Below are 26,460 nucleotides of genomic sequence, written 5' to 3'. Positions count from 1 at the left end.
CCTCTAAGAAGGCTGGGTACTCTGAACTGCCACTCGGCGCATACGCGCAGATGACAGTCAGGACCCGTTCCCCGACCCTAAGCCGCAGGGAACAAACCCTCTCATCCACCGGGAAAAACCCCAACGTACCGGCAGCAAGCCGAGGGGATATTAGAATACCCACCCCAGCCCGCCGCCTCTCACCAGGGGCAACCCCAGACTGAGACAGAGTCCAGCCCCTCTCCAGGAGACTGGTTCCAGAGCCCAAGCCATGCGTAGGGGTGAGCCCGACTATATCTAGCCGGTACCTCTCAACCTCACGCACTAACTCAGGCTCCTTCCCCACCAGAGAGGTGACATTCCATGTCCCTATTGCCAGTCTTGGTAGCCGGGGATCAGTCCGCCAGGGCCTCCACTCCTGGCCGCCACCCGGCACACAATGCACCCGACCCCTATGGCGCCTCCTGCGGGTGGTGGGCCTGCGGGAGGATGGGCCCATGTCTCCTCTTCGGGCTGTGCCCGGTCGGGCCCCATGGACTAAGGCCCGGCCACCAGACGCTCGCCCTCGGGCACCCTCACCGGGCATGGGACTGAACCAGCTGATATTAACTTGTACTAAGTGACAGGACTGCTTTCTAATAACTAACACAACAGTTCAAAAAAATCATTAAAAACTCAAAATGTTGGTAATTTGGGGCCTTTAATGATTTCTTTCAACTGTTCTTTTTCCCGGATGAAATCATTGTACAGCATACATCTTTGATGAGTTAAGTTATAGTTATATTTAATAGTGAAAAATAAAAAAGTATTGAACAGATAAGAAAGAGAGGTGCAAAAAGGCACAGGAAGTCATGACACCAACTGAAATCATTCATGCTCACGGTGAGGTAAACTTTTAAGCAACTCTAAAGCACCTTTAGACATCTGTTGCTGTGAATCAGCACTATATCAACAAATTTAAATTGAATTAATGCACTACGCTGGACTGTGCTGCACCATGATACCAAGACAGACTCCTCTTTTGGTTACAAACTTGGTAATAAACAAATCTGATACAGGGTAGGCTGCAGGGTTCAAGGTCAATCCAAAGTGACATTAAAGGTGCAGAAATGAAATAAAATTTAAACTGATGTTGCTGATTAGAGCCATTCACAGAATTCTAGCTTTTGTACAAGCATTATACTGCCTATGTGTCAAAAATAAGCTGTGACACTTCATGTAACATCTGCTTATATTGTGATGAATTCCCGCACCCAAGAACATTTGTCTGTTGGTCGGGCATTGCTTTGCAGCTGTAACCCTCTAATGTATTTACCACCGAGTCAAATGTAATTCAGCTGTATTCTAGGCTCTAACTGTTAGTTGCTTCAATTGCTTACCTCAAGCCCTTTAAACTTAAACTTTTGGTTCCCCACCTGTCAAATCTCACTTTTACCACTAACCAAAAGTCATGAAGTACAGCATTAGCTAAGATACAAATTTCACAGTTACTCTTATACAACTCAGCGAATGAGATCCATTCAGTGCAAATACAACACTACAAATATAGCACTAATAATTTATCCAGAATATTATCTCAAGCACCTTCTCACCCTTTGGGAAATTTGTCGTCAAAGTCAGGACCATTAACATTTTTTTTATATTTGGATGATCTGCAGCCATTAATAAATTCAGACAAAAACTTAAAAGATTTTTTATAGTTCAGACTCTGATGATCACAACATAACATTTTAAAACATCAAAAAAAATAAGATCAAATATACTGAATGAAGCACACATGCTTTTTCTAAAATGAAACGGTTTGTTCATCGTGGTTTGAAGACATATATGAAGAAGAGTAACATACTCATCATGAGTCCAAATGGGACCATAAACATATGTGGCACACAAGTCTTACCAACATAGAGATCACTGTAGAGCTCTGGTTTTGCATGGCCCTGTAAAGTGGTGGGCCTGACCATTCTGTGCTGTCCATTAAGTTGCAGCACTGCCTCCTTGATGTTTTTTTCAGCCTCCACACGATGCCACTGGTCATCATTTAACGGCACTGGTGAGCGGACACTGAGCTCCATCTTCTCAGTGCCAATGCCAAAAGAGAATAAAACCACTGAGTCGGCTGTGGAATCAAACATGTCAAACATTGGAAATAGTTAAAATTTTCATCTCCTAGAGACAGATAGTAATAAATACTGATGATTAAGTTATCTCTGTTTACAGGCTACATACCACAGGCTTTTAAATCCTTATTCAAAAAGCTCTTACTTGATCCAGATGTTTTAGCTAAATATAGACCCACTTTCCTTTCATTTCAAAAATTTTTGAAAGAGAAGTCGCCAAACACTGACCATTTGCATTTGCAAAGGAATGGTTTATTTAATGGTTTACTTAAAGTGCATCGTAGCACATGAGCAGCACTAGTGAAGGTTATGAATTATCTACTTATGAGCTCTAATAGCGGACTCCTCTCCATGGTTGTCCTGACAGACCTCAGTGCACAATGTTTTACTACAGAGATTAGAACTCACCACTGTGCTGGTTTGAATCATATCTATCTGATAGACTCCAATTTATCCATATAAACGGGAGTCTTCTTCACATTTAAAAGTTATGAATGTAGTTCCACAGGGCTCCATGCTGGGACCAATATTTTTTACATGTTTCACTTAAGGAATATTATTATAAAACAACACAGATATTTTAAAACGACGTTTTCAGTGGGAGAAACGTGTCGTCACTCATCAGGTGACTTCTTCAGTCTCAGCTGATCAATGAACTGACCTCACAGCCCATTGTTCATTCAGTGGGCTGGTTTCAGTCATTATGCAAATGCAGTGTTTATAAGGTTGAAACCTGCAGTCAGCTGAGACTGAAGAAGCCACCTGATGAGTGACGACACGTTTCTCCAACTGAAAACGTCCAGATGAACAGAATCAACCTTTTGGGGATTATATCTTTAAAAAGGACCTAATATCTCAACTGCACATGCTCAAAGGTCTCAACAGTATTACAGTAGTACACACACACACACTGACCCACCTCTGAGCTCAATGTGAAGGAAGCTGGTGCTTCCCAGGATTTCTAGAAAGACTCCATGAGTAGAGGACGTCTTAAAGTAGAAAGAGATGTCAGTGCTGGTTTCATCTCTCAAAGAAGGATGGTGGAGGTAAGAGGCGGGGCTTGTAAAGGAGGCCGCATTCCGGAAGTTTGCTATAGAAAATAACCACAAGATATAAAATATATTTGTGTATGAAACAACATGAAATACGTGTGTGTGTGTGAGACTCACAGTCCCCTCGGCATCTGAGTGGCCCTATGGTTAGTTTGGCCTCAGATCCAGCTCTGCTTGTATCACCAACTACAACCTGACTGACTGGCAAGTGGTCTTTGTAGACCAACAGGCCTGAGTCCTCCTTCCTACATACACGGACACACACAGAAAGAAGACATGACAGTCAGCTCAGGATTACGTCAGCTAAAAATATTTCCTTTACTTTAGATTTGATTTTTTAAATAACTCTTGTCTAATTTGTGTTATTACATCATTCACATATACATTTAAGAAAGTACTGAAGGGCTGATCAGGCACAAGCTTTCATTCAAACACTGAGTGAGGATAATGAGGATTATAATCTATGGCAGGGGTCGGCAACCCTGGGCACGCGTGCCACAGCTGGCACGCGAAGGGTTAACTGATGGCACGACCATAGCTGGACTGGCCATGTGATTTTACGTTTTTATGGGCCGATGATTTTTTTGTTGTTTTTTTGTTTGTTGTTTTGGGGTGTTTTTTGTAACGTTATAAACAATGAAAGGTGGTGAATTGGCCAGATGCTGGCAGATGTGTAAAAATAACTCAGTTATTTGGAGCTCCCACAGAGGCCAGCAGGTGGATGAGGGAAAGGTGAGGCAGGAGGAGCAGAGACCCGAGGCGGCCGCCGGTCCGAGTGTCAGGTGAACTGAACTTCAGGTAAGAAGTTATGACCTGCAGTCTGTCTGGTCAGATATAAACCAAGTTTAGGTGGAGTTTGTTTTCATTGTGTTGACTTTTTACAGTCAGTTACAATAACTCGTACTGCTACTAGCTAGCATGACGGAGTTTCTATACAGCTGGGTGGGTGCTGTGATGTTAGTGATAGTGAACTTTATTTTATTCATAAGGTTAGTTAGTAGAGTTTCCAACCGTCCTGTAAAAACTGAATCGTCTCGCATTCAGAGAAAATATGACGCGTTTCGTTTTGAGCTGAAAAAGAACAGTTTGTCCCGGACTTCAGGTACAATGGAAAAGACACAAAGCTGGAGTTATTCTGTGTTTACGCTGTACAGCTGCCTCTTCTCCTCTCATTCTCCCCCCTCCCTCTCCTGTTTCTACTTCAATCATGAAACTGATCAATGATCAGCTGATCGGCTTTTCTCTCTTGTTTGTTTATCGCCCACTTTGCGCCAGAAAGAGGAAACCAGCGGATGTCGCGCTAAACAACAGCAGCACGTTTAAGCTTGATCAGCTGTTGTTAGAATTTATTTAATATTAACTTCTAGTATCAGCTGATGTTTGCTGGAGCCACAGCTGTAAAGCTGCTGGTCATGATGTTGGTTTGGATATGTGGTGAGAGGGAAACATGCAGATGAAACCAGGAGATGTCCTTACTGAATCATCAGAGCTGAACAGGTGATGGAGAAACAGGTTTACCTTTTAGGTGACATGGATGAGTTGAAGTTATGAACTGTTTCTGAGAGACAAAGAACACCAATAATAATAACACCAATTTTAGATGCACTCATCATCAGAAAGGTTGCCGACCCCTGACCTACAGGATGAAACTATAAACTCTAGTTTGTAACACGATACAGCTCAGCTGAGCGGCTGAGTGAGGGTACACTCACCAGGCACGCAGGTCTGCATCACAGTTGCAGTAGTGTTTGGAATCAGTACAGTTGTGTTCAATACCACAGGCACACTTCTGGATCCCTGGTCCTGAACCCCCCCAGTAAGAATGCTTTTCATTTGCTCTTCCTAACCACCAAGTGAAAGGGACGCCATCTGGAGGTCGAACCAAACAGCTACTCAGTGTACTGCTACTTAAACACTTCTGAACACATGCACCATTCAAAAATATCAATTTAATGTTTACAGTATGTGTTATGATAATAATGATGGGTGTGATGAACAGAGTAAACACATTCTTTATAGTGAGTGAAAAGGTCGATAATAGGCATCATCACCTGGACCATTGAGCAGGCGGGACATTCGGCAAGCGTAGGCGACGTACTGCTCACAGTACTCTGCACTGCTGGTTACTGACAACATCTGGACACACGAGACAGACACGAGTATTCGGATTTGTCATTTGTCTGCTAAGAATATTTATTAGTCTGTGATATTTACGGTGTGTTGGAATGAAAACCAACCGAACAGCTGGGTTCTTCTTTATTGTTCAGAGCACTGTTTACTAATTAAAGCCATCTAGTCCTGAACAGATTCAACTGTTTAACATGACTATAAAAACCTGTGACTCAAGCAGCCAGCCCCGTACGACCAACACGATTCTGCTTATGAACCCATCGAATCGTTGTACTTCTCCCCAAAAATATCTGTAACGCTGAACAGTCGATTAACAATGCTTAGAAGATGAACTTTGTTTCTACTTCAGTTTTGTGTCTGCATGTTTATTGTTTGTTAAAAAACAAAAAGTGAAGTGCATGTAGGAAATGGAGTGTGTCACATTACGTGTGTACCTGTTCCTCAGTCATATTGTAAGAAATCTGCAGCACTGCGTTGCCCTTGTCTGCACTGGATACTGACGTCTGAGGAGACAGGTCGTTCCTTAGCGTGGTCCAAACCACATCCTCTAAGAAAAACAACCAACATGTAAATATTCTCTGCTCCTTCTACATCACAGATTTACCTAAATACAATCAGTCACATGATAAACATAAAGTAATGTGTGCTGGAATATATTCTTCATGCTGGTTTAAATAAAGATTGAATATCTTACCTGTCATGTCACAGTGGACTCTGAAGGGGGTTATAGAGCCGCTGCCATCTGGGTCTATCCAGTAGCTCCCCGAACTCTTGCCTTGGTGCTTATACTCCTCACATGATTGCTGATACAGTGCTATCAGGGGAAGCAAGGTATAGTCTGTCTGTGTGCATCCATTTTCACCATAGAGAGTCAGACGCAAAAGCCAAAAAGTTGGGGACCAATATGACACAAGTGAGCAGCCTGTCCCAGAGTTGGAAGTACCTGATGAGGACTTTTAGATCAAACTGCTGCTTTTCTCTTGGAAACGTCTAGAAAAGTAACCCTAGGCACTCAGTTCAGTCACAGGAATTTACTCTACTGGCAACCTCAAAGACTGCTGCTGGTACCTTTCAGTATTGTGACTTCTGTCTGCAGCCATGTAAGGTTGCATGGAAAATATTGGTAGTAATAATAATAGTACAGTATTCGAATAAAGGGAGGAACAGTGTATTTGATAGATAAATGCAGAATAAAGCCTTAGAACTAAATGATAACAGGATCTGGGAGGTTGCCCTGACTGTACCACTGAGTGGGCAGAGATTAAAAAACAAAAACACTAATGTTCAGCGCTACCTTCAGCCTAAAAGAATGAACTTGATAAAGAATGCGAGCATCTTTAAAAAATCTAACATTTTTCAGGGAACCTGAGCAAATAGATCATGAAATAACCAACTAACTAAAAACTAGTCTTATGATTAACATAACATTAGGATTACCATTAATTAAACAAATGCCAGTGTATAATTGCACTTACAGGTATGGCAAGTAGCTCCAGTGTAGCCAGTGCCACTACAGTTGCAGGTGAATGCGTCCCATGTCTGAGAACAGCGACCGCTGTGCTCACAGTAGTTTGGAACACACCTGACATGACACAGCAGGAAACTCAGTGAGAACACGACTTCAACCCCTCTCCACCCTCCAGACTGATGGAGGTCCCAAGAACAAGCCACTGTGCTTTTAATTCTTTTATTGCAATTCTGGGATATATACCTGTCTATAATGGCACACATATCTAGGCTGACATTTTCAAAAGTTCCAATGAGGCCCTGCTCCACCGCCTTGAGGTCCACCAGGTGATCATCTATGTGGATCATCTGCATGCAGCCCTGGAAGGAGCGCTGATGTGATCTGGGGTTAGTTTGCAGAAAGTAACCTAGACAAAGACGGAGAGCAGCAAAGGCATTATTATCACCAGCAAAGAAGTATACTGGAATGAAGCTGGTGAGGACGGCACAGTTTAATCTCATTTTAAGTAGGATTCAAAACATGGAATATTTCAGGCACCAAAAATCGGGTCTTGAAGGTCAATGCGAGCTTCTGTGAAAATAAAGTCATTGTGCTTCAGGACAAAACAAACATCTACTTTCATTTTGTTTGATAATCAAGAAACTTGGACTAATTTTACCCACACGGATGTAGCACGCAGTCATAGCCTGTTATTCCACATTTTAAATTCACACTTGCATCAGTGCTGCTTTCTCACACTGTGTTTTTAGGAGAGAAGAGAAAACTTGGACACACTTGATAAAACATCAAATTATTCTGGATCATGTTTACTCCCATTTTTCAGTAATCACCTTGTTGAGTCTGTGTTTCCACAGGCGCCGCTAGTTTAGAGACGTATTCCTCATGAAGAACACAAGACAGAACATCTTCAACCGGTCTCGCTAACGAGGGAAGCTTTGGTCAGAACAGCTGAGGAGCTTAATGCTCCCCAGCTGTCTGTAGCCCAAATCCTTCAAAGAGCAGCTTCCTCACAGCTATTTATTTATTTAGTTTACACAACACAACACAAGCACCTCCCAATGTAAAACCGCCCAATGGTTCTAAGACAAGGCACTGTGTGTGTGTGTGTGTGTTTGTGTGACCTCCTGCTCACCAAAAGGGTCATAAAAGCAGGAAGCAACAACACAAGAAGCAGATCTGTCACATAGGATGTATCTACAATAAAACCTCCCCCAGCACAGAGAGGCTGGAGAGGTGGTCAGGATCAAAGGAATCTCTTTGATCCTACTGCTTGAACTAAGACTTTACAAATTTAAGAAACACAATGACAACATTCAACAATTAGACTTAACACACCTCCAAAGTAATAGGTTCCTCCAGTCTGGATCTGGATGGGGATAGCTGTTCTAACTGTGGAGGCCTCATCTCCATCAACTGTCAGCATTGCATAGTTTTCCAGTGCATTCAGGTGGACACTATGCCACTGTCCATCATTCAGACCTGAACCTATGAGGAAAAACACATGAAAAAAGTTTAACAGGAAAACACAACAGCGATCGAAGTGAAGACAAAGAGACCAAAAAGGACCTCGAGATAATAATTAAACAACCGAAGACTAAAAACCAACGAGCTGAGCTCACTTGATGAAATGTCTATACGTGTGTTCTTCTTCTGTGTCACATTCATATAGACGGTGATTTTTCCCTCCGTCAGGCCCAGCTCCACCCAGCCATCCGCCAGGGCGGTGAACATCAGAAGGCCGTTGGGATTCCACGTCCTGAAAGACAGACTGACTGACAGGGTGTCGCTGTCAGTCTGACCCGGCAGCCGCAGGAAGGATGTGGAGTTGAAGAAAACTGGGGAGGTGTTGGATTCGGAGCAGGAAAATGTCAGGTTACGCTACAGTGGAAGAAAGAAACCGATAAAGAGATTTATGGAGTAGACAGTACCTAACAGACTTTTATTTTGAAACTTCATTTTATTTGGGGATTCTAAATTGAAAACGGTTGTCAGGCAGTTTAGGTGCTCAGAGTGTGTGGAATAAAGACTTGATGCTATAATTTCCACTTCTGTGAGTCCTCTAGGGCCAGCGTAGGTCTGAGTAACATGAACGTCATCAAATGCTGAGCGCGTGGATCCACGTGCATGTCTGTTTTTTACATTTCGGACATTTTCACAGTGAATACGTTACTAAAAGCCAGTCTATTCACAGACTGCACTCACATGTGTGATATAGAGGAAGTCCACTCAGTTTGAACATCTGAGCTAAAAACACAGTGGTTATTATGGAGTGGAAAAAAGAACCGGCAATCAAAATTAGCTCTAACGAGTCAGACAAGTTTCAGACAAGAAATGTGCCACCTGAAGAAGGAGAGATTCAAAATCCATTCTCAGAGGACAACCACAGTCTTAGTGTGGGAGGCTACAGTATTCTGGTTTTAGTTTCAGATAGCAACAAATCCTTCAAAGAGCAGCTCTCCTCACAGCTATTTATTCCCATGACATGACAGTTGGGTGCTGCCAACTAATCACAGATTCACTGTGGTTAATTGGCAGCCTGCGATTACACTGCACTGTTCAATGCACCATCACTGGGGTGGTTTATTTAGAACTGGTCTCAGATCAGACCACTGAAAAATGTCTCTTAGCTATGAAGAGATTTATTGCAAGACGAAGGTTATGTAGGATTGTTCATGACATTTGAAAGAGCAGACCATCAGAGACGTTCTTCACTGACAAGGGGATCAGCTGGAAGTTTATTGTTGAGCGAGCAGCTCGGTGGGGTGGCTTCTGGGAAAAGCCTGAGAACTCTGTGAAAACAAATCTAAGGAGTGTCCTGGGAGGGCTTCGCTGCACTTTGAGGAGCTCACTAGTATACTGACAGAAGTAGAGGCGATATTGAGGCCTCTGTCCTCTTTACACAGTTCCAGAGTTGTGAGCACTTGGGGGTAGCTGTAGCTCAGGTGGCAGAGCAGGTCGGCCACTAACCAGAAGGTCGGTGGTTTTTACCAGTAAAAACACCCAGTGTGATGAATGTGGGAGATGTTGTCCTGGTTGGAGAGAATAACTCACCCAGACAAACGCATTTCCTCGGACACAGCTGTTCCTGCATTGTTCACAGTTTAAAGCGTGCTGCACAGACCTGCTCAGTTACTACATCCACTCGAGATAAGTAAACGCACTGAAGCAGCTGGACACTGATGAACAGCTGTTAATCAGCTGGGAGGATGTTGTGATTTATGGATCCTTTACATGTTACTGGCTTCTTGGACATGCAGGAAAGACTAAAACATGCTCTCCTTCTCATTTACTGCAGTGAATGTGTAGAAAATGTGTTTAAACAGTTAATGGTAATTATTTATTTTATTGTAAAAGCTTGTTACAGGAAGTGTTTTACTTTGAAGAGCACTTGATACTGTTGACCATAATATTGTATAACAGTGACTGGAGCATGCTGGTATTAAAAGCAGCTGCACTGGTTTAAATCAGTGTTTCCCAACCTTTTGGAGCCACGGCACATATTTAAGTAAATGAGAGAAACATTACATCTAGTTTTACATATTTGTATGCACAGATATGTTTTTGAAAGAAAATTTTCCAATGAAGATGAACTTAATAAAATGTGTGTAAATAATCCCTTTTTATTTAGGTTTGGAAACATTTGTAAAGTAGTTTTAAGTGTGAGCAGAAAGTTACAGACAAACCTTAGTTTATGCTGGTGGATCATAATGTTGAGGTTTTCTCTGTTTCCTCTGTATTGTTGTAGGGTCTGCCTTACAATACAACTTATTTACTTACTGTTGTTGTGATTTAGTGCTATATAAATGAAACTGAATTGAATGCAGCTGTTCACACTGACCGCGTCATTTCACTGGACCAATCTAGAATTCATTATTTTGAACCACACTAGATTTGTCAAAAAACAACTGACCAATCAGATCACTTCATTTGGCAACGAATACGCTCATAGCTCAAAAGCATGCACGGGCACTGAACATGCAGTGATATGGTAATAGTACTAACACAAAGCTCATCACTTTTGATTTCAAGACAGAATTTTGGCAGAGTGTTCGGAGAAGGCTGGCAACCCCATTCCTGCTTGTGTGGGGAGGACTATGGGATGTCTGGCCCATTGCTGAAGGCCATTTAGTCCTTGCACAACAGTGAAGAGAGATTGTTTTGTTTTGCTGGCAATAAGTCACACTTGTCTCTGGTGGGTCTTGGACTCTGCTGTACTTTATGTTCTGAGTAGTGACCAAAAGAATGAAGAAAGAAGATTCTGGTTCTTTCAAAGAATCAAACTCTGGTTTGTCTTCCTCTTAGCGAGGTTCGTTTGTGTAGACGTGAGCACAGTAATTGCACTTGGGCACGGACCAAAACAACTGCACCAAGACCACCTCCTTCAAACAGTTTCAGTGTGGTTGTTGTGGTGGTTCCTTTATGGTAGAAATGTGACCTCAATCTGAATCAACTACCCAGTGTACATTTCAAAACTGAGCTAAAAAGCTTCCTCTAGCAACGCACGCTTTGCATTCTGGGAAGTAGCAATGTACTACAGCCGTGCAAAGGTCTACACAGGCCAGCAACCAGCAGTGAAATCAACAAATATTCTCCCTGGTCTCTAATGCTCCAAAACACAGCACCTTCTTGCTGTATTTACTTTTATTGATCCTGCCCAGATACATCTATCACGTGGTTTGTAGTGATGCACTTGCACTGGTTCACCTGGAATTTTCTCTGTGTGAAGAGAAACCAAATCATGGGGCAAAACTACAGCTGATTCAGACCACAGTAAACTGGTCTATAGGTATGAGAATGCCCTTAATCACTGCTGCAGAACAGCCACAGTAGCCAATGACTACAGCAGAGGCAACCTCACAGGCATAAGTGTCACGGGCCACTTTGCTAATCTGCTCAGGAGGTTGAGCAACAGGGAAGAAACTACCGGAGCTCCTTTTAATGTTCTGACAGGTCGAAAGTGTTCAGGTCAGAGACTGTTTGGGACAAATCAACAGGAGCAACTTATTCTCTTCCAAGAGTTTTCTGTCCAGCAAAAACAATTAAATCCACTCAATTAACTTTGTTATTTAAGAAGATCCCAAATAAAGAAGAAAAAATATTTTACATTGTCTGGCACTTTAGCCATTTTAGTAGCAGCAGCAGAGGTTAACACAAACAACAGTAATACATGGTTTAAAAAAGTACGTTTAGAGCTGTTTGGGTCACGACGAATCGAGGCATATTACTGAAGCTGAGGAAGAGTTTTCCTCCACAGACGAGTGTCCATGACATATTTAGTTTAGGAAAAGATGCAAACTGCCAAATAACAGAAAAACTGCGAAAGGGTTTTTAAGATCATTGTACAAGTAGCATTCGAGTCTACATTTACACAAGGCTGGGCACATAAACTCAAAGAGAAGACACTTCTTACAAAGCTGGTGGTGTCAACCTTCTTCCTGCGCACCAGACTAGTGATGTTTTCCCCGTTGTAGGTAATTCCCTCCATGCAGCCAACAAAGTTCTCTTTGCCTCCTGAGGTTGGCTTCACAGACACAGGAAGTCCTCCAAAGCTGATCTGAGGAACACAACACAAAGCAACACTGGAGGATACTGCATCTCTGCAACCAACACAGAAATGATTCACTTTTTAAGGTCTACTAATAACAGCAGACAACAACCACTTCACTCAACTGTGAAGAGTAAATGAATATTTCAGGCGTTACACAGATGAACCGCAGTAATGTTGTAAACTGTAGGAACACCAGCAGGAATAAACGGACTCTTTCAGAATTCAGACATCCAATAAGTATCAAATATACAGAGTGAGATAAGCTCTATAAGTGTTTGCCTCCTTCCTGACTTCAGATTGTTTTGTATGTTAAACAAAAAACAAAGACTTGACTGCAGTTGTTGCTGACAAGCGTGGCCCAACCAGTCATTGGGTTTAGGGGACAATCACTTTGTCACGTGGGGTCATGCAGGTTTGGATTTCTTTTACCGTTAATAAGAAACACCTTCATTTAGAAACTGCATTTTGTGTTCACTTGCACTCTTGCTGCAATCCTTCTGTTACAAAGACACTCGTCTCGACCCTCGCTGCCTCTCTGCACACCCTTCTTCATGCTTTGTGTGCACCGTCTGATGCCTTGGATGGTTGACCAGGTATTTAAGCTCACTTACCTCTATTGCTTCCAGCTTCAACTTTGTACCTGTCTCACTCTCACACTAGAGTATCAGACGTATCAAAAAAACTCTTGAGTACAAGAACAAAAAAACAAACAAAAAAAACACTGGATAATAATCTAAATATAAGCAGTAAACAAAGTAAACACAGGGCAAAAATGCTTAATTTTAACAAGTATTCTGATTTAAAAACATGAACACAAATGTTGGCTGACAATAGCTCTTAGATGTGATCCTGAGGTCATGCTACGATGTCCACCACAAAGTATTCTATTTTTAAATCCTGAGCTCCCAAACAGCCATTCAGTAATGTTTTTGAAATGATGAAGTGATGTGAATTATGTACCCTAAATGATTAAATGGTCAAATTCTTTTGAAAGACAATATCTTAAATATTGAGCTGATCTTTCACAAAATAACTGAGCCCCAGTCATATGAACTAATTGACCTAATTATTTGTGAAAGCTTTATCATGACAGTGTTGTGGTGTTGCTGTGCCAAAGCAGGAACTGTGTGTGAAACATGACGAGTGGGTTCATTTCTGCCAGAATCTTTACTTTTCCTGTCAAAGCTAAGTTTTTTCCTCCAGCTTCACCAACAATCTGTTCAAGCAGTGATTGCAGAGTTACTCTTAATAGTGTACTATGCACAGTGCCCTGAGATGGAATCTTTTTGATTTTTGCAGTGTATAAATAAATAAAACTGCGTTCAAATATAACTGAACGATGAAACCTGTGCTCTGGCTGACGGATAACTAGGACATACATTAGCAGCAGATATGCGTACCTGTGCACACATGTCCTCTAAACACTGAAGCCTCAGTTAAAGTCATTAAAAGGAAGCAGCAAATTTCACTGCATGCCTAATATAACAATCAGCAGAACCTAAATCATGCTGGAGACGAGGACCTGAAAGTCAGACTACCTTCATATAATACGGTTTATATGTGAACAAACATTGTGTGTCTTCCTTTCGAGGTGACATCCAAACTAAGAAGATATTTTCCTCTTCAATTAAGACTTTGGAGAGGATTCTTAGAACCTAGCAAGTAGTTCATTAAATAAGTACATAATAGGATCCAAACCCCCCACAACCCTGACAAGGATAAGCAGAAGAGAGCGGATGGCTGGAAGCACATTTTATTTCTATAGCACATTTAAAACCAAAGTGATTACACATGAATAAACAGGTTCCTACTAAATGAGAACACACACATTCACAGTTTAAGTCAAATGTATGATAAACTGAGTCGTGTGGAAGCTGTACCTCGTAGTCCAGGTCCAGGTGATCAAATTCTCCATTGGTTCTGAACTGCTGAGTATGGTGGTCTAAAGTAAAATTGACATTCCTGCGGTAACGCTCGATGACAACAGAGTGCCAGTGGTCATCATCCAGCAAGCTTCCACTGGTCACAGCCGTGTGACCCTGAATAGAACCGTTCTGGTTGCTGCCTGGACAGACACATCACATCATTCATGAAATCAGTGGTTAATAAAGTCCAGTTTAACAGAACACACTCTGATACAAACACCAGGAAGATCAGAAGGCTACCTAAGTTGATGCTGAGCAGCAGTCTCGCTCTGTGAAGCTCGAGGGAAATGTAGTCCCCCTGCTGCCCCTCTCCATGAAGCAGCACCCCATTTCCTGCTGTGGTGCGAAACTTCAGAGAGATGACGTCCTTCACAATTTTGAACTTTCTACTCCTGAAGCGGTAGGAGATGACCCCATGCCCATCGAAACCAATCACATCAGCCCCTGAAAGATGCAAAAGCAAAAGTATGAACTCATTAAAACTTATTAAATGAAAGTTAAACACTAACATATAATTCAAAATATAGTGTATTTGTGACTTTCATCAATACATAGACATCAGCGATAGGAATACAAAGGTTTCGTATTCTGCTGGCCCTCAGACTTTGTAACACAACTACATACATTTGCTAGCAGACACAATTTGTAGCTATAGGTACATATTAGCAGACATCCGGCTGCATTCTCAGCCATCAGCAGCTTTTAGGAAAGATCTTTTCCTGCACTCTTTCAGTCGGTCTAAATCTCGCCCTTAACAAATGTACTGGGGACACTTTCCACCAAGTGCAACTTCTTATGCACAGAGATGATTTTCTGCTTGCAGTGTGAGCTTGTTGTGTGTGACAGAACCTGTTACTGCACAGACTTTGCAGCTGAGCGTAATGTGCCAGTAGCATGCAATCATCATTTGTGGCCTGAGAAGCTGATCTGATTAGCAAAGCCTCTTACATCAACTTACTCTCAGCTACACTTGCATGACTGAGAGATCCAAAAAAATCCTAAACTTAACTATCTACAATCTGCAGTTAGAACAACAGTTTGCAGCTGAAAGTCCAACTGCTGCATCTCACATGGAAAGAAAAGAAAGAGAGCGAACTTCACTCAGAGATGGAGAAAGATGAGAAAGACAGGAGAGGAAGAAGAGAGCTTAGATTTAAAGGGAAGGACTGCTGTTTGATAAACCAGAAGATTAAAGCTAACATGTAAGTCCTCGTGTTTTTAGATCACACATCTGTACATGTGACATTGTTTTTGTATAGAAATTGCCTTGTTTTAAACATGAACAAGGCTGAGACCACGATCATAGCTCCTCCTGAACTACATTCTGCTTTTCTGTCCTCCTGCTGAGCCAAACATTCGAAATAATACTGGATTCTTCTCTGGGCCTTAACTCACATGTATCTTACTGTGTTTCATTGAATTGTCTATATCGTCTATTTTGGTACCAAACGTTCAATTTATTTTAGCCTTTGTGTGCGGTGCAAAAGATCTAAATAGTTCTGACAGACAGACGCAAAAACTTGGCAAACTAAACTGTGTGGTGCACTGGTCAGCAGCACCAGAACATCTTTGGTCCACAGCGATGTCCATGGGTTCATGCAGTCTGACTCCTGCAAAGGATTTTCATCCAGGTATTAAAATACTCATTGGGTTTTAAATCCACTGTCGTGCTGCACAGAGGCACAACTGCAAGAAGTGTATATTTGTCCAACAAATGATGAACTTTCTACTTTCCAGTTTTCAAGAACTGCCTATCCTGTAGTGGCCAGACGCAGGTGCCCACAGGTCATGTACTGTAAATCTACATCCACTCATCCACATCACATGCATGGTGTTTCAATCAGGTATCTTCAGCTTGTACTTACAGTATGAGCAGCCATACAGCTCCAGGCGCACCCCGATGCGACCCGCCCTGCTCCAGTCCACTGGGATGAAACGGATGTAGCGAGCCAGGATGGCATACTGCAGCTCATGGCGAACTACACCCTCGCTGTTTACATTCCCTTCAAATGTCTGAAACAACATTTGTTTTAAAGAGAAAATCAGATCTAAATGTAGTTTTTATTAATTAGAAAATGAATCAAATAACATTAAACCACATGTTTTTTTTTCATTGATTAATTAGAAAAGTGAAAAACACCTTCAGGCAACTGTTGATGTGATTTGGTGTTACATTTAAAACAACAGAAGTCAAATCGGAGGTTTTGTCCTGATAATAACATGGTTATTACCCATTAATCCATAAATACTCGAGACTCTAAACGGAGCAAATACAAACACACAGGTCCACACCTGTGAAACTGACTCACACTGCAACATTAAACACAGGCTTATGTTACAGTGTGAGAACGAGGAGCAAAAGACGAAGACTTGAAGGAAGAGGAGTAATAGTTTCAGTAATAGCACCGTGCCACAGATCTAAATTTAAAATATTACACCTGTCAGGGTTTAGTCTTCCTAAACCCTGACAGGTGTGATATTTTAACATCAGCGTCGACTTGAAATGATATTTGTGTCGATAAGTCGGTCCGACTGATTTCCTTACCCAAATGTTTCCATCCTGTAGATAAGGTCTCCAGTTTTTCTGTGTGTCACTGTAAAGTAGCCGATACTTTGTGGTCCAATCAGAGCTACTATAGCAACCCTGTGTTGCTATGGCAAGCACCTGCTTCTTAGAACCAAGGTCTACTTGTAGCCACGGGTAACGGTCTGTATCCAATGGCGACCACCCTCCAGAACCTAGATTTTGGGATGTTGTAAGTTTGGGAAGGGTTAAAGATGTCAGAGAAAAAAGTGAGTAGATGAAGAAAAAACGACATTTTGAGCCTAATCGTCTTCAGTGTCTGCACTGCTTTACCTGGAGAATTATTCTGAGGCTTTGCCCACACTAACTTTAAGCCAAAAACACTGCACACATGAACTCACATGCCAAATGTGATTTTTAAAAACAGTGAAAAAATGCCCACAGATGATGTATTTACAGCCTAAAGAATAAATATATCAATTCTCATTTATATCTAATCTAATCATCTCTTAAATTAAATGGTCTCTGGTCATTATTATTTTATACTTTTAACATTTACATATGATGTTTATAGATGTTTACAGTCAGGTAAGGTAAAACTTCACGTGGGAACCAGTAAACCCACGAACCATGGTTATGTTTACAGTCACATAAAAAAGAAAAACGTTGAGCTCATACCTGAGACGTTACTGAGCATTAGAACAGCTTGTTCAGTGTTCAGTGTTAGTTTATGACAAGATCAACACTTTGAGTCCAAGTCAAAGTTCAATAAACACGTTCAGCTGAGGGTCCGAGCTGCATTTCAGCCGGATTCTACAAACCACTTTCTTCTTTGACATAATTATTTAGTCACAATTATACAACTAATACATGTCGGCACTGTGAGCTACAGCCTTAACAGAAGCCGACATTTAACACCAAAGCTGTAGAAATGCAGCCATGAATGGACCCAGAAACTGTTTTAATATTAACCCCTCCACAACCCAGAAATACAAACAACATCATCCTCATGATTCCCGAGGCACACCTTGTTTCCGGCTGAGTTTGGCATAACCGGCTCCGTTTCCTCGGCTGTATAGAGACGACCCGGTGAAGGAGCTGTAAGGAAGAGGAGTGGCCAAGCTGTCCTCACACTTCCCTGAACCTGAAACAGAAGCCCACAGATGTTTCCTTCAATGCTACCAACAGGCCAACGTTTTACAGTGTGCTGTACTTCTACATCCTCACCATAGCAGCAGGTCACAATCTTATTGTGAGAACATTAGCTGCTGAATTTAGCCCAAAGCAAAAAGACCTCCCCGCAGTTGTGTGACTGACTGGCATCTGTTAGTTTTGTTGAGCATGTACAGTGATGGTGTGTGACAGGACTGTGTGGTCGACACGGAAACAGCAGCATGAACTCACAGCAGTCGTCTGCAGCTGCTCACCTGCGTTTTCAGGTAAATATTCATAACTCCACATAATCCGCTCTTCATGTTGATAACAAAGTTGGCTTTGAGGACATTATTTTGCACTCTAATGAGAACTGATGGATGTGTCTTAATACCCAGCAGACAAACACCAAAATCCATCATTTGGACATTTTGTTCCACTTGTACAAACAACGAATGTTCTCGTCTGTTTATCAAACAATTGAAAGCTGACTGAACCCACTCGTTTGTTCAAGCCAAGGTTAACATGACATCACCAACATTAACTCATCTGTATAACTGACACTGGGAGGTTAGGAGGAGTGTGAGGCTGATGCTGCTGATCTCAGCTCTGTGAGCATTTTGATGAAACTGATGAAACTGGGTGTGATGACACGGTAACAACAAAAAGATGTTTAATGACTGCGTCTGAGATTATCTGATTAGAGTTTAGAGAGTTTAGAGTTCCAGTGATAACATCTGCTGAAACTACACACTATCTGCTATCAGAGGAAGAGAGCAGAAATACTCAGCACAGCAACATAACTGATGTAAGACACGTGTCTGAAACACAGAGACCGAAGCTCTGAATCATCAAGAAACACTTTATCAATCCCACAGGAAATGATGTAAACACACACACACACACACACACACACACACACACGCAAACACACACACGCAAACACACACACACACACACACACACACACACACACACACACGCAAACACACACACACACACACACACACACACACGCAAACACACATAGACACACACGCACACACAGACACACACACACACACGCAAACACACACACACACGCAAACACACACAGACACACACGCACACACAGACACACACACACACGCAAACACACACAGACACACACACACACACAGACACACACGCAAACACACACAGACACACACACACACACAGACACACACGCAAACACACACAGACACACACGCACACACAGACACACACACACACGCAAACACACACAGACACACACACACACGCAAACACACACAGACACATACACACACACAGACACACACGCAAACACACACAGACACACACGCACACACACACACACACACACACGCGCGCACACGCACACACACACACACACACACACACAGACACGCACACACACCAGGAACAGTTCAGAGCTGTGTGCGTGTGTGCGCATGTGCGTGTGCGTGTGTGTGTGTGAGAGAGAAAGAGGGAGGCAGGTGCTGAGCATAGTGATGAGCTTGCTCATATGCATTACAAAACAAGCCTCGCATGCATTCAGCAGCATAAAGGAACGAGACAAACACGACGTCGTCAGCAGACGACCTGAAATCAGCGTCTCCACCTGGTCTTTCTGACAACAGTACGTCTGAGCTCCTGCAGCAAAACCACAATGATGATATTCCTAAAAATCCAGTCTAACTGCTTTTTTAATCAAACAGAGTGGTGCAGAGTTGATCTAGGCTCTAATTTAGTTTCCCGTGCGATGACAGCGCTGCTGCTTCTGGAAGCTGACCAGCCTGCTGTTCACCCGACCACTGAACAACCTCCATCCATGCTTTTGTTCTTCATCATCATTTTTAATATGCAAATGCCAGAAAACTGTGAATGATTTCTGATGTTTTTTCTGTTTCTGCACTGAACTGAAGTCTAAACCAAAACTGCTGCTTTGTTGTAGTTTTACATGAGGGATAAAGAATGAAACCAGACGACTGTGCTGGGGCCATTTCCCTTTGAATCAGCACAATTTGTCAACCGACGTCATCAAGACAAACATTTGGTTCACTTTAGATCAAATATTCTTCACCAACTTTTGACCATATCGTTTTTAACCAGCTGTTGTGAAGTGATGAACATCGATGCTCCAATCACGGCTGACAAGGTCAAAAATGTTGACTCAGCTGACTTTTTTCAAATGGAAACAAAACTAAATGCATGACCTTAACAGTTATTTGAGCGCAGACAGGAAAACCCAGCAACCTCAGCAATGACCTAAAACACAGTGTGAAAAATAACATGTAGGGAAAATTAGCCAAAAAAAGCAACAGAAATATTTGCTGAAAGGCCGTCAGCAAATTTATTTTGACATGATCATAAAGGCTGAAACAGTCTGAGTGTTTCACTGGCTCCAGAAATGACAAACAGATACAAACATATATTTAGGAATGCATGTACGTACAAAGAAACATATATCACCACACTGTGTTATCACCACACTGTGTTATCACCACACTGTGTTATCACCACACTGTGTTATCACCACACAATATTATTGTGATTCTTTACATTTTCAATACGCTGAGTTTCAGATTACGTCCTCTAAGTTAAACTGTTAGTTTTCTTGCTGCAAAATCAGACTATCGATCACAGAAACACTGTGACTAAAAGCCAACATAAATGTTGCCATAATACAGAGTCAAGCTGCTACTTCTGCTCTAAGTTTGTGATTAACTGGGGTAAAGTTGGCAATTACAGGCAATCAGTTTCTGATAAAACACCAATGAACTGTGATAAGTCATCAAAAATCACGTGTTACTGTCTGCTTAGACATTTAACTATTACATCTGCACTCAGCGAATGTCCTGATTTATACAAATACCAAATAAAGTAACATGTTACCAACCAAAATACAACCAGCTGGTAGCAAGCTGAGCGCACTCTTGTAGAGAACCAGACTCGTTAGTCTGGTGGTATCGATTCTACTTACCAGCTCCAGCTGCACTTGCACTACAATCACGGTGGGGGAAAACGGTCTACAGTCTACAGCATGGATGTGGCCGTTACTTTTATTTTTGTTGGGCAAAAATGCAAAAGTGCGAGTAAAGGGGAAAATGCATCCAGGACAGAAACAGCTGTATTATGGTGATAACACGACTTCAGCTCTTTGCAAAGCAGACACAATGGAGCTAATGAAGACAACCTGGCCAACGCACAGAGCAGGAGAGCTAATGTTACGATTGTTAATATCCCGGAGAAGTCTGAGGGTGATGATGAATTTGGCTACATCATCCCAGGCTTTATGGGGAGGAACACTTCCAAGCAACGGTCATCATAGAGAGAGCACACTGCTCGGGAAGAGCGGCGGATGGAGTCCAGCTTATCCTTGTTAAGTTTCTCAACTACAGGGATGAGGACAAAGTGCTCCGCTCGGCCAGAGACAAAGGGACTGTATACCTGGATACTCACCGAGCCTCCTTTTACCCGGACTACACCATCGAGATGATCACTTTCAACGAGGTGAAGAAAAAACTTTGAGAGAAGAACCTTGAGTACACCAGCACCTATCCTACCAAACTGTGGCTCTGACATGAAATTTTTCCTCCATCTGAGGTGGAACCTTTCCTGTCCAGTGTGGAAGAGGCCTACAGTAAACCACTGTTACACATTATGATGTAAACGTTAAAATGAGTAACTATCAGCTGCACCTTAAATGTCTAAACACTGTTTTGTTATATGCAACAACTGGTTATCATGCATGCTACTTTGTACTATTTTCTGTGAACTGGTTTGGTCGTTCCTTTATGAAGCTATGACAGTACTTCTGAACGCTCCGCTGAGGCGCTCAAGGTTAGAGATGGAGTTCTACCTGCCCACGCTTTTGTCATGGGGAGATTACAGGATGGCTTTTTTCTTCTTTTTCCCTCTCCACTCTCCCTGTACCATGTTTGACTCTGTAAGTGTTGGAAATCGTAAACATTTGGCAACAAGTCGCAGGTTTAGTCAGACTCTGAGCTGCTCTCCTAACCAGGGAAAGATTCATTTGCAGTGTGTAAACTGAACAGGACTGGACGGTTAGACTGTGTTTGATTTAGAGGGAGTAACTCCCCCATCAAAAAGAAGAAAGCATTAACATATCTTAAAAAACCACCTCACTAATAGAGAACATTTAAAATAGTGCAGAGACTGGGTCGGTCATGTTTTTATTCGTCATTCTCATCCAAAGCTAGAGGTGTGGCTTATTAATAAAAACCATAGATTTCCATTAAATTCAACAGAGAAAGACAAACATGGCAGGTTCATTTTGATAGACTGTGTAATGGACATGAACAGAATAGTACTGGTATGCTTGTATGGCCCAAATTTAGATGACCCACAATTTTTTAATAGTTTAATACAGCAGGCAAAGTCCAAAGTGTTTGGGCGGTGATTACAACCTAGTTTTGAACCCGTCAATGGATCGCTCCATGGAAAACTAGTTTGCTATATCTCCAACCCGGGGCCTGACAGAATTGGGCCTAAGTGATGTTGAGCAGAGAATATTCATTTTATTCAACTGTTCCTAATACTCACTGAAGAACTGACACGTCTTTGGCCTCACAGACACTCCTCTACAATTTCAGATCACAGTCCTGTAAAATGGAATTGAAGCTTTACCAACCTGAGCCTCTTTCTCCTCCTTCTGGGTGGAGATTTAGAGGATATTTGCTAGAAGACCTCAAAATTATTACTTGTATGAATACTAAACCGGACGTGTATCCAGAGGTAAACCTAAACACCTCCTCACATTCAAACATATGAGAAGCACTTAAAGCTTATATGAGAGGTCACATTATTTCACATGTCTCATATAAAAACAGACATAACAATGAACAGCCACATGCTTTGGAGTTCCAGGCTTACTGGAACGCTGTGATCACAATGACCTCGGAGCTGTGTGGACTTCAGTTCTGGATACTTGGAGATGTTGCGTCTCTAACACTACACCCTAGTCGGAGACACTTTGTGTTGCTTACATCGACTGCAGCAAAAAAGTGTGTACTTAAAAACTGGAAATCAACAGAGCCTCAGAAACACTGGATAAACGAGCTGTCATCATACTGCACTCCCCAAACAATCCTCCATTCAGTCCAGAGGAAGTTAACAGAGTTTGAGTGGACGTGGATCCCTCTCTGAATTTTCTAACACGACTGGACTTGAGGGACTGATCAGTACTACTCTTCACTGGTTTGTCTACAGCACAGGTGTCGAACTCCAGGCCTCGAGGGCCGCTGTCCTGCTCGTTTTCCAACTAACCTCCCTTGAAGCTTCATACTGGCAAAGCACACCTGATCCAGGTAATCAGCAGCCGGTAGGGCAGGGATATCTCAACAACAAGCAGGATGCTGGCGCTCGAGGACTGGAGTTTGACACCCTGGGTCTACGCTTTTACTTATTTATTTTATTCTATTTTGTGTCTGTGCCTTATTTATTATCTTTTAAAACAAAAAACAGAATGTCCTGCTGTAAAGCATACTGGATGCAAACCTTTGTTAATTATTGTATGTACTTAATAAAAAACACACAGTAAAGGCAGTAAATGTATGACAGGGCCTAGAAAGCGGGGACGTCACAATACCAGAAGATTAGTAGTGGGAACAGTCCCAGTACAATTATGTGATTCCCATTTTGATACCAAATTAAAATGACTGTCCCAGGTACGTAACCACAATCGTCTTTAAAATCAGTGACACGGTGGTGGTAGACCACGAGAGGACACGACACAGCCTGATGTTAGCGTGGCTGCTGTAGCCTGTTAATGTTACTGTTATGTTAGCAGTTATGTTAGCTTAAGCATTTCTACAACATTAGCCACTCTAAATATTTTAGCCTGTGAACCATATTTGATTTCTACAATGGCCTCAGAGAACACTTGTGTGTCTTTCACAGTAACAGAAGGGCAACACTGGAGGCTGCTTGATGTTGAATTGAAACCTGTAATTCTTTGAACAGATGCCAGAGTAAACTGGAAGCATTTTCTCTCCCAGTATAAAAAGCATGATAGCACTGGTTGCATATTATCCGTTGTTAACCTTTGGTCACTGACTTTGAATGCAACAAACTGTCATACCCAACTCTGCCCTTCTTATCACTGGGCTGGAGCAGAGCTGCCTGGCTGTAGTTTTCAGTGTGTATGCTGGGTCCTTATTCTTCTTCGTCACCACCAGCTGTATGCATGTGCTGCCCCCTTCAGTTGCAGCAGAACTGGAGCCTTGGTAAATATGCTGCTCACAGTACCTTATACTAAATTATCCATCCTTAATTTCTTCCATGTGTCCACTTCAGAGTAACTATCGTCAAGTTATCAGAATTTCTGTGTCAAAATCAATACGGGCGCTGGTCACAGTTCTGTCATATTCAGTTACTCTAATTGGCTCCTTATTAAATCCAGAGTCAAATTTTAAAAAGCTCTGATGCCCATAATTTTTGGGTCGGTCTGCTACTGGTCTCAAGTGTAGATAAATGGGAAGGTTGTATGAGAAAGTGTTTGGCTGAAAACCCTGTGCCAAACCAAACATTTGACTGATTACGTCACATGAATACTTTAAACAGATTAATAAGATTATCCAAGTTACCAGAACAAGTCAAAAACAACACTCAAAAGTCAAAAAGCCAGTGGATCATGTTGGCATTTAGAGTTTTCTCAACTTTTTCTTTATTGTCCTGTGTGCATTCATGATGCCTTTCTTCCCCCCTCCATATGTGCTTATATGTCCCTAATACATGTGATTAGTTCTACCTGCTTTGTACTGTGTGGTCTTTGGGGGTCTCCCGATGCTCCTCTTTTCCGTTTCCCATCACTGCCCAGCCAGTCACCGGCCGCAGCAGATGGCTGCCCTTCCCTCAGCCTCATTCTGTTGGAGATCTCTTCCTGTTAAAGGGCTCTGACTGCTGGGGCTCTTACCTTTTGCATCAGCAGCTCCATAAACAGAACAGCTGCTGTGATCTAAATAAATACAAGCTACACTGAGACTCCTGCTATTTTTAGCTCCATCTGTGGAGCATGCATGGATATATTCCACAGTCAGAGATGGTGTGTATTTGTCACGCTATTATTCTGATGTGTTGTTGAGATTCTGTCTAGAAGTCCACGGTGGACCGAAACACGAGTGTGTCTCCACGCAGAGCTGCTATTTCTACTGAAGCCCAATCCTTTTACACGTTAGACAGAAATATTGGTACGAGCGTAATTTTCATATGAATGAATGTTTCCAAATTAACCTCGGTTGCTACGGTAGTGTGTGTGCGCGCGCGCGCGCGACAGCCTACTTACTGGATGCTGAGGATGCAGCGCTGGAGTTGCTGATGATGTTACAAAAGACGGGCAGCAGTAACAAAGCGCTCCGATGAAACATGTTATCCGCACGGTGAACGAGACGAGCACAGACAACAAAGCAGGTGCAGGCGGGATCCCGTGCCGCGTTCCCTCCGCTGGGCTGTCTGTTGTTCCAGCGACACACAGCCGACACACGGTTTTCCTTTATTAGCAGCCAGGAGCAATGGTTGTCCGCCCACTGCGTCGTGTACGTCTTTGCTTTCTCTCCTGTCCCATCAATCTGCCCAGTGGCACCCCAGCTGACTTCAAACGACACCCTCCGGTACCAGCCTGTGAGCGGAACGCGACTGTGCTGCGGGCCGGGCCTCGAGCTCCAGGTGCGTGGTCAGACAGTGCGATGGAGGAGCAATCAATACACCGCAGGAGCAATCGATACACCCCCACTCTCCACAATACTTGGTACGGTCTGATATGTACAACAATACAGGGTTCTTTGAAAGGAGGGGGGACAGAGGGGTAACAGAAGGGTCCGCACGCGTCCCGGAGGGAAAACACGAGAGAGGTGACACAAAGCACAGAAAGGCCTGGAACAAAATATCATCTTCAGTTTATTTTTAACATAAAAACATGGAAATTAGCCCCCACGACAGACTCACACCACAAATTCAGACGAAAAGATACATTAAACACACACAAAAACAAAAGGCCTGAATTAATATATAGAAATGATTAAGAGTAAAAACAGGCCAGTTTACACCATAGCATACTAGTTTTTATAAAGACCTCAGTGCGCTCACACCACAGATGTGTCCCTGCTCGTGTAAAGAGCAAAGAAATAAACATAATGAAATATTCTTTAGAAATGATCACAAAGCAGCTCTTGATGAGGGTTCAAGGATAAATGAATGAATACAACTTCTTTGTCTTATAGTCAAATTTCAGGACTTCATGAAATCCTTTTTACAATATAAGCGAATTTTTGGATGACTTCACTTCATGATCAAAAACAAAAAACAAACAAAAAACAGTGTAAAAAAGTATTTACACTCAGGTTACTCTCACAAAAACAAGATTTAGACGGAGCTTAATGATGGTACATTTTAAGACACTGTAATCCTTGGCAATGTAACTAAATGACACATTTTCAGGTGTAATGTAGTTATTTTTATGTAACATTATTAACATTGTAACTATTTATATATAATTAAATAAATAATAATTAAACATAAATAGTTACTAAACCCACTTCTGTT

The 26,460-nt window shown here is 42.2% G+C and overlaps 1 protein-coding gene across 1 annotated transcript in view; it reads right to left on the bottom strand.

Moving 5' to 3' along the window:
- The window catches only part of cntnap2b (contactin associated protein 2b), a 40,759-nt gene extending 15,136 nt beyond the window's left edge, over positions 1 to 25,623 (bottom strand). The window contains exons 1-18 of the mRNA XM_084911252.1: positions 25,205 to 25,623; positions 17,771 to 17,887; positions 16,765 to 16,958; positions 16,085 to 16,232; positions 14,460 to 14,663; positions 14,175 to 14,359; positions 12,157 to 12,300; positions 8,366 to 8,624; positions 8,082 to 8,231; positions 6,990 to 7,152; positions 6,754 to 6,860; positions 5,973 to 6,092; positions 5,713 to 5,825; positions 5,200 to 5,284; positions 4,861 to 5,017; positions 3,266 to 3,393; positions 3,016 to 3,186; positions 1,877 to 2,095 (exon numbers count right to left, since the gene is read on the bottom strand). Of these exons, the coding sequence (XP_084767378.1) occupies positions 1,877 to 2,095; positions 3,016 to 3,186; positions 3,266 to 3,393; positions 4,861 to 5,017; positions 5,200 to 5,284; positions 5,713 to 5,825; positions 5,973 to 6,092; positions 6,754 to 6,860; positions 6,990 to 7,152; positions 8,082 to 8,231; positions 8,366 to 8,624; positions 12,157 to 12,300; positions 14,175 to 14,359; positions 14,460 to 14,663; positions 16,085 to 16,232; positions 16,765 to 16,958; positions 17,771 to 17,887; positions 25,205 to 25,286 (2,746 nt within the window). The 5' untranslated portion in view covers positions 25,287 to 25,623. The remainder of the gene's footprint in view (positions 1 to 1,876; positions 2,096 to 3,015; positions 3,187 to 3,265; positions 3,394 to 4,860; positions 5,018 to 5,199; positions 5,285 to 5,712; positions 5,826 to 5,972; positions 6,093 to 6,753; positions 6,861 to 6,989; positions 7,153 to 8,081; positions 8,232 to 8,365; positions 8,625 to 12,156; positions 12,301 to 14,174; positions 14,360 to 14,459; positions 14,664 to 16,084; positions 16,233 to 16,764; positions 16,959 to 17,770; positions 17,888 to 25,204) is intronic.
- Positions 25,624 to 26,460: the final 837 nt, after the last annotated feature.

This window comes from Perissodus microlepis, chromosome 18 (genome assembly GCF_051167445.1).
Source record: "Perissodus microlepis isolate ML-2025 ecotype Zambia chromosome 18, ASM5116744v1, whole genome shotgun sequence".
In the NCBI taxonomy this organism is placed as follows: domain Eukaryota; kingdom Metazoa; phylum Chordata; class Actinopteri; order Cichliformes; family Cichlidae; genus Perissodus; species Perissodus microlepis.
The sequence above is the reverse complement of the archived record's forward strand: the minus strand, read 5'-3'. Positions and strand labels throughout refer to the sequence as shown.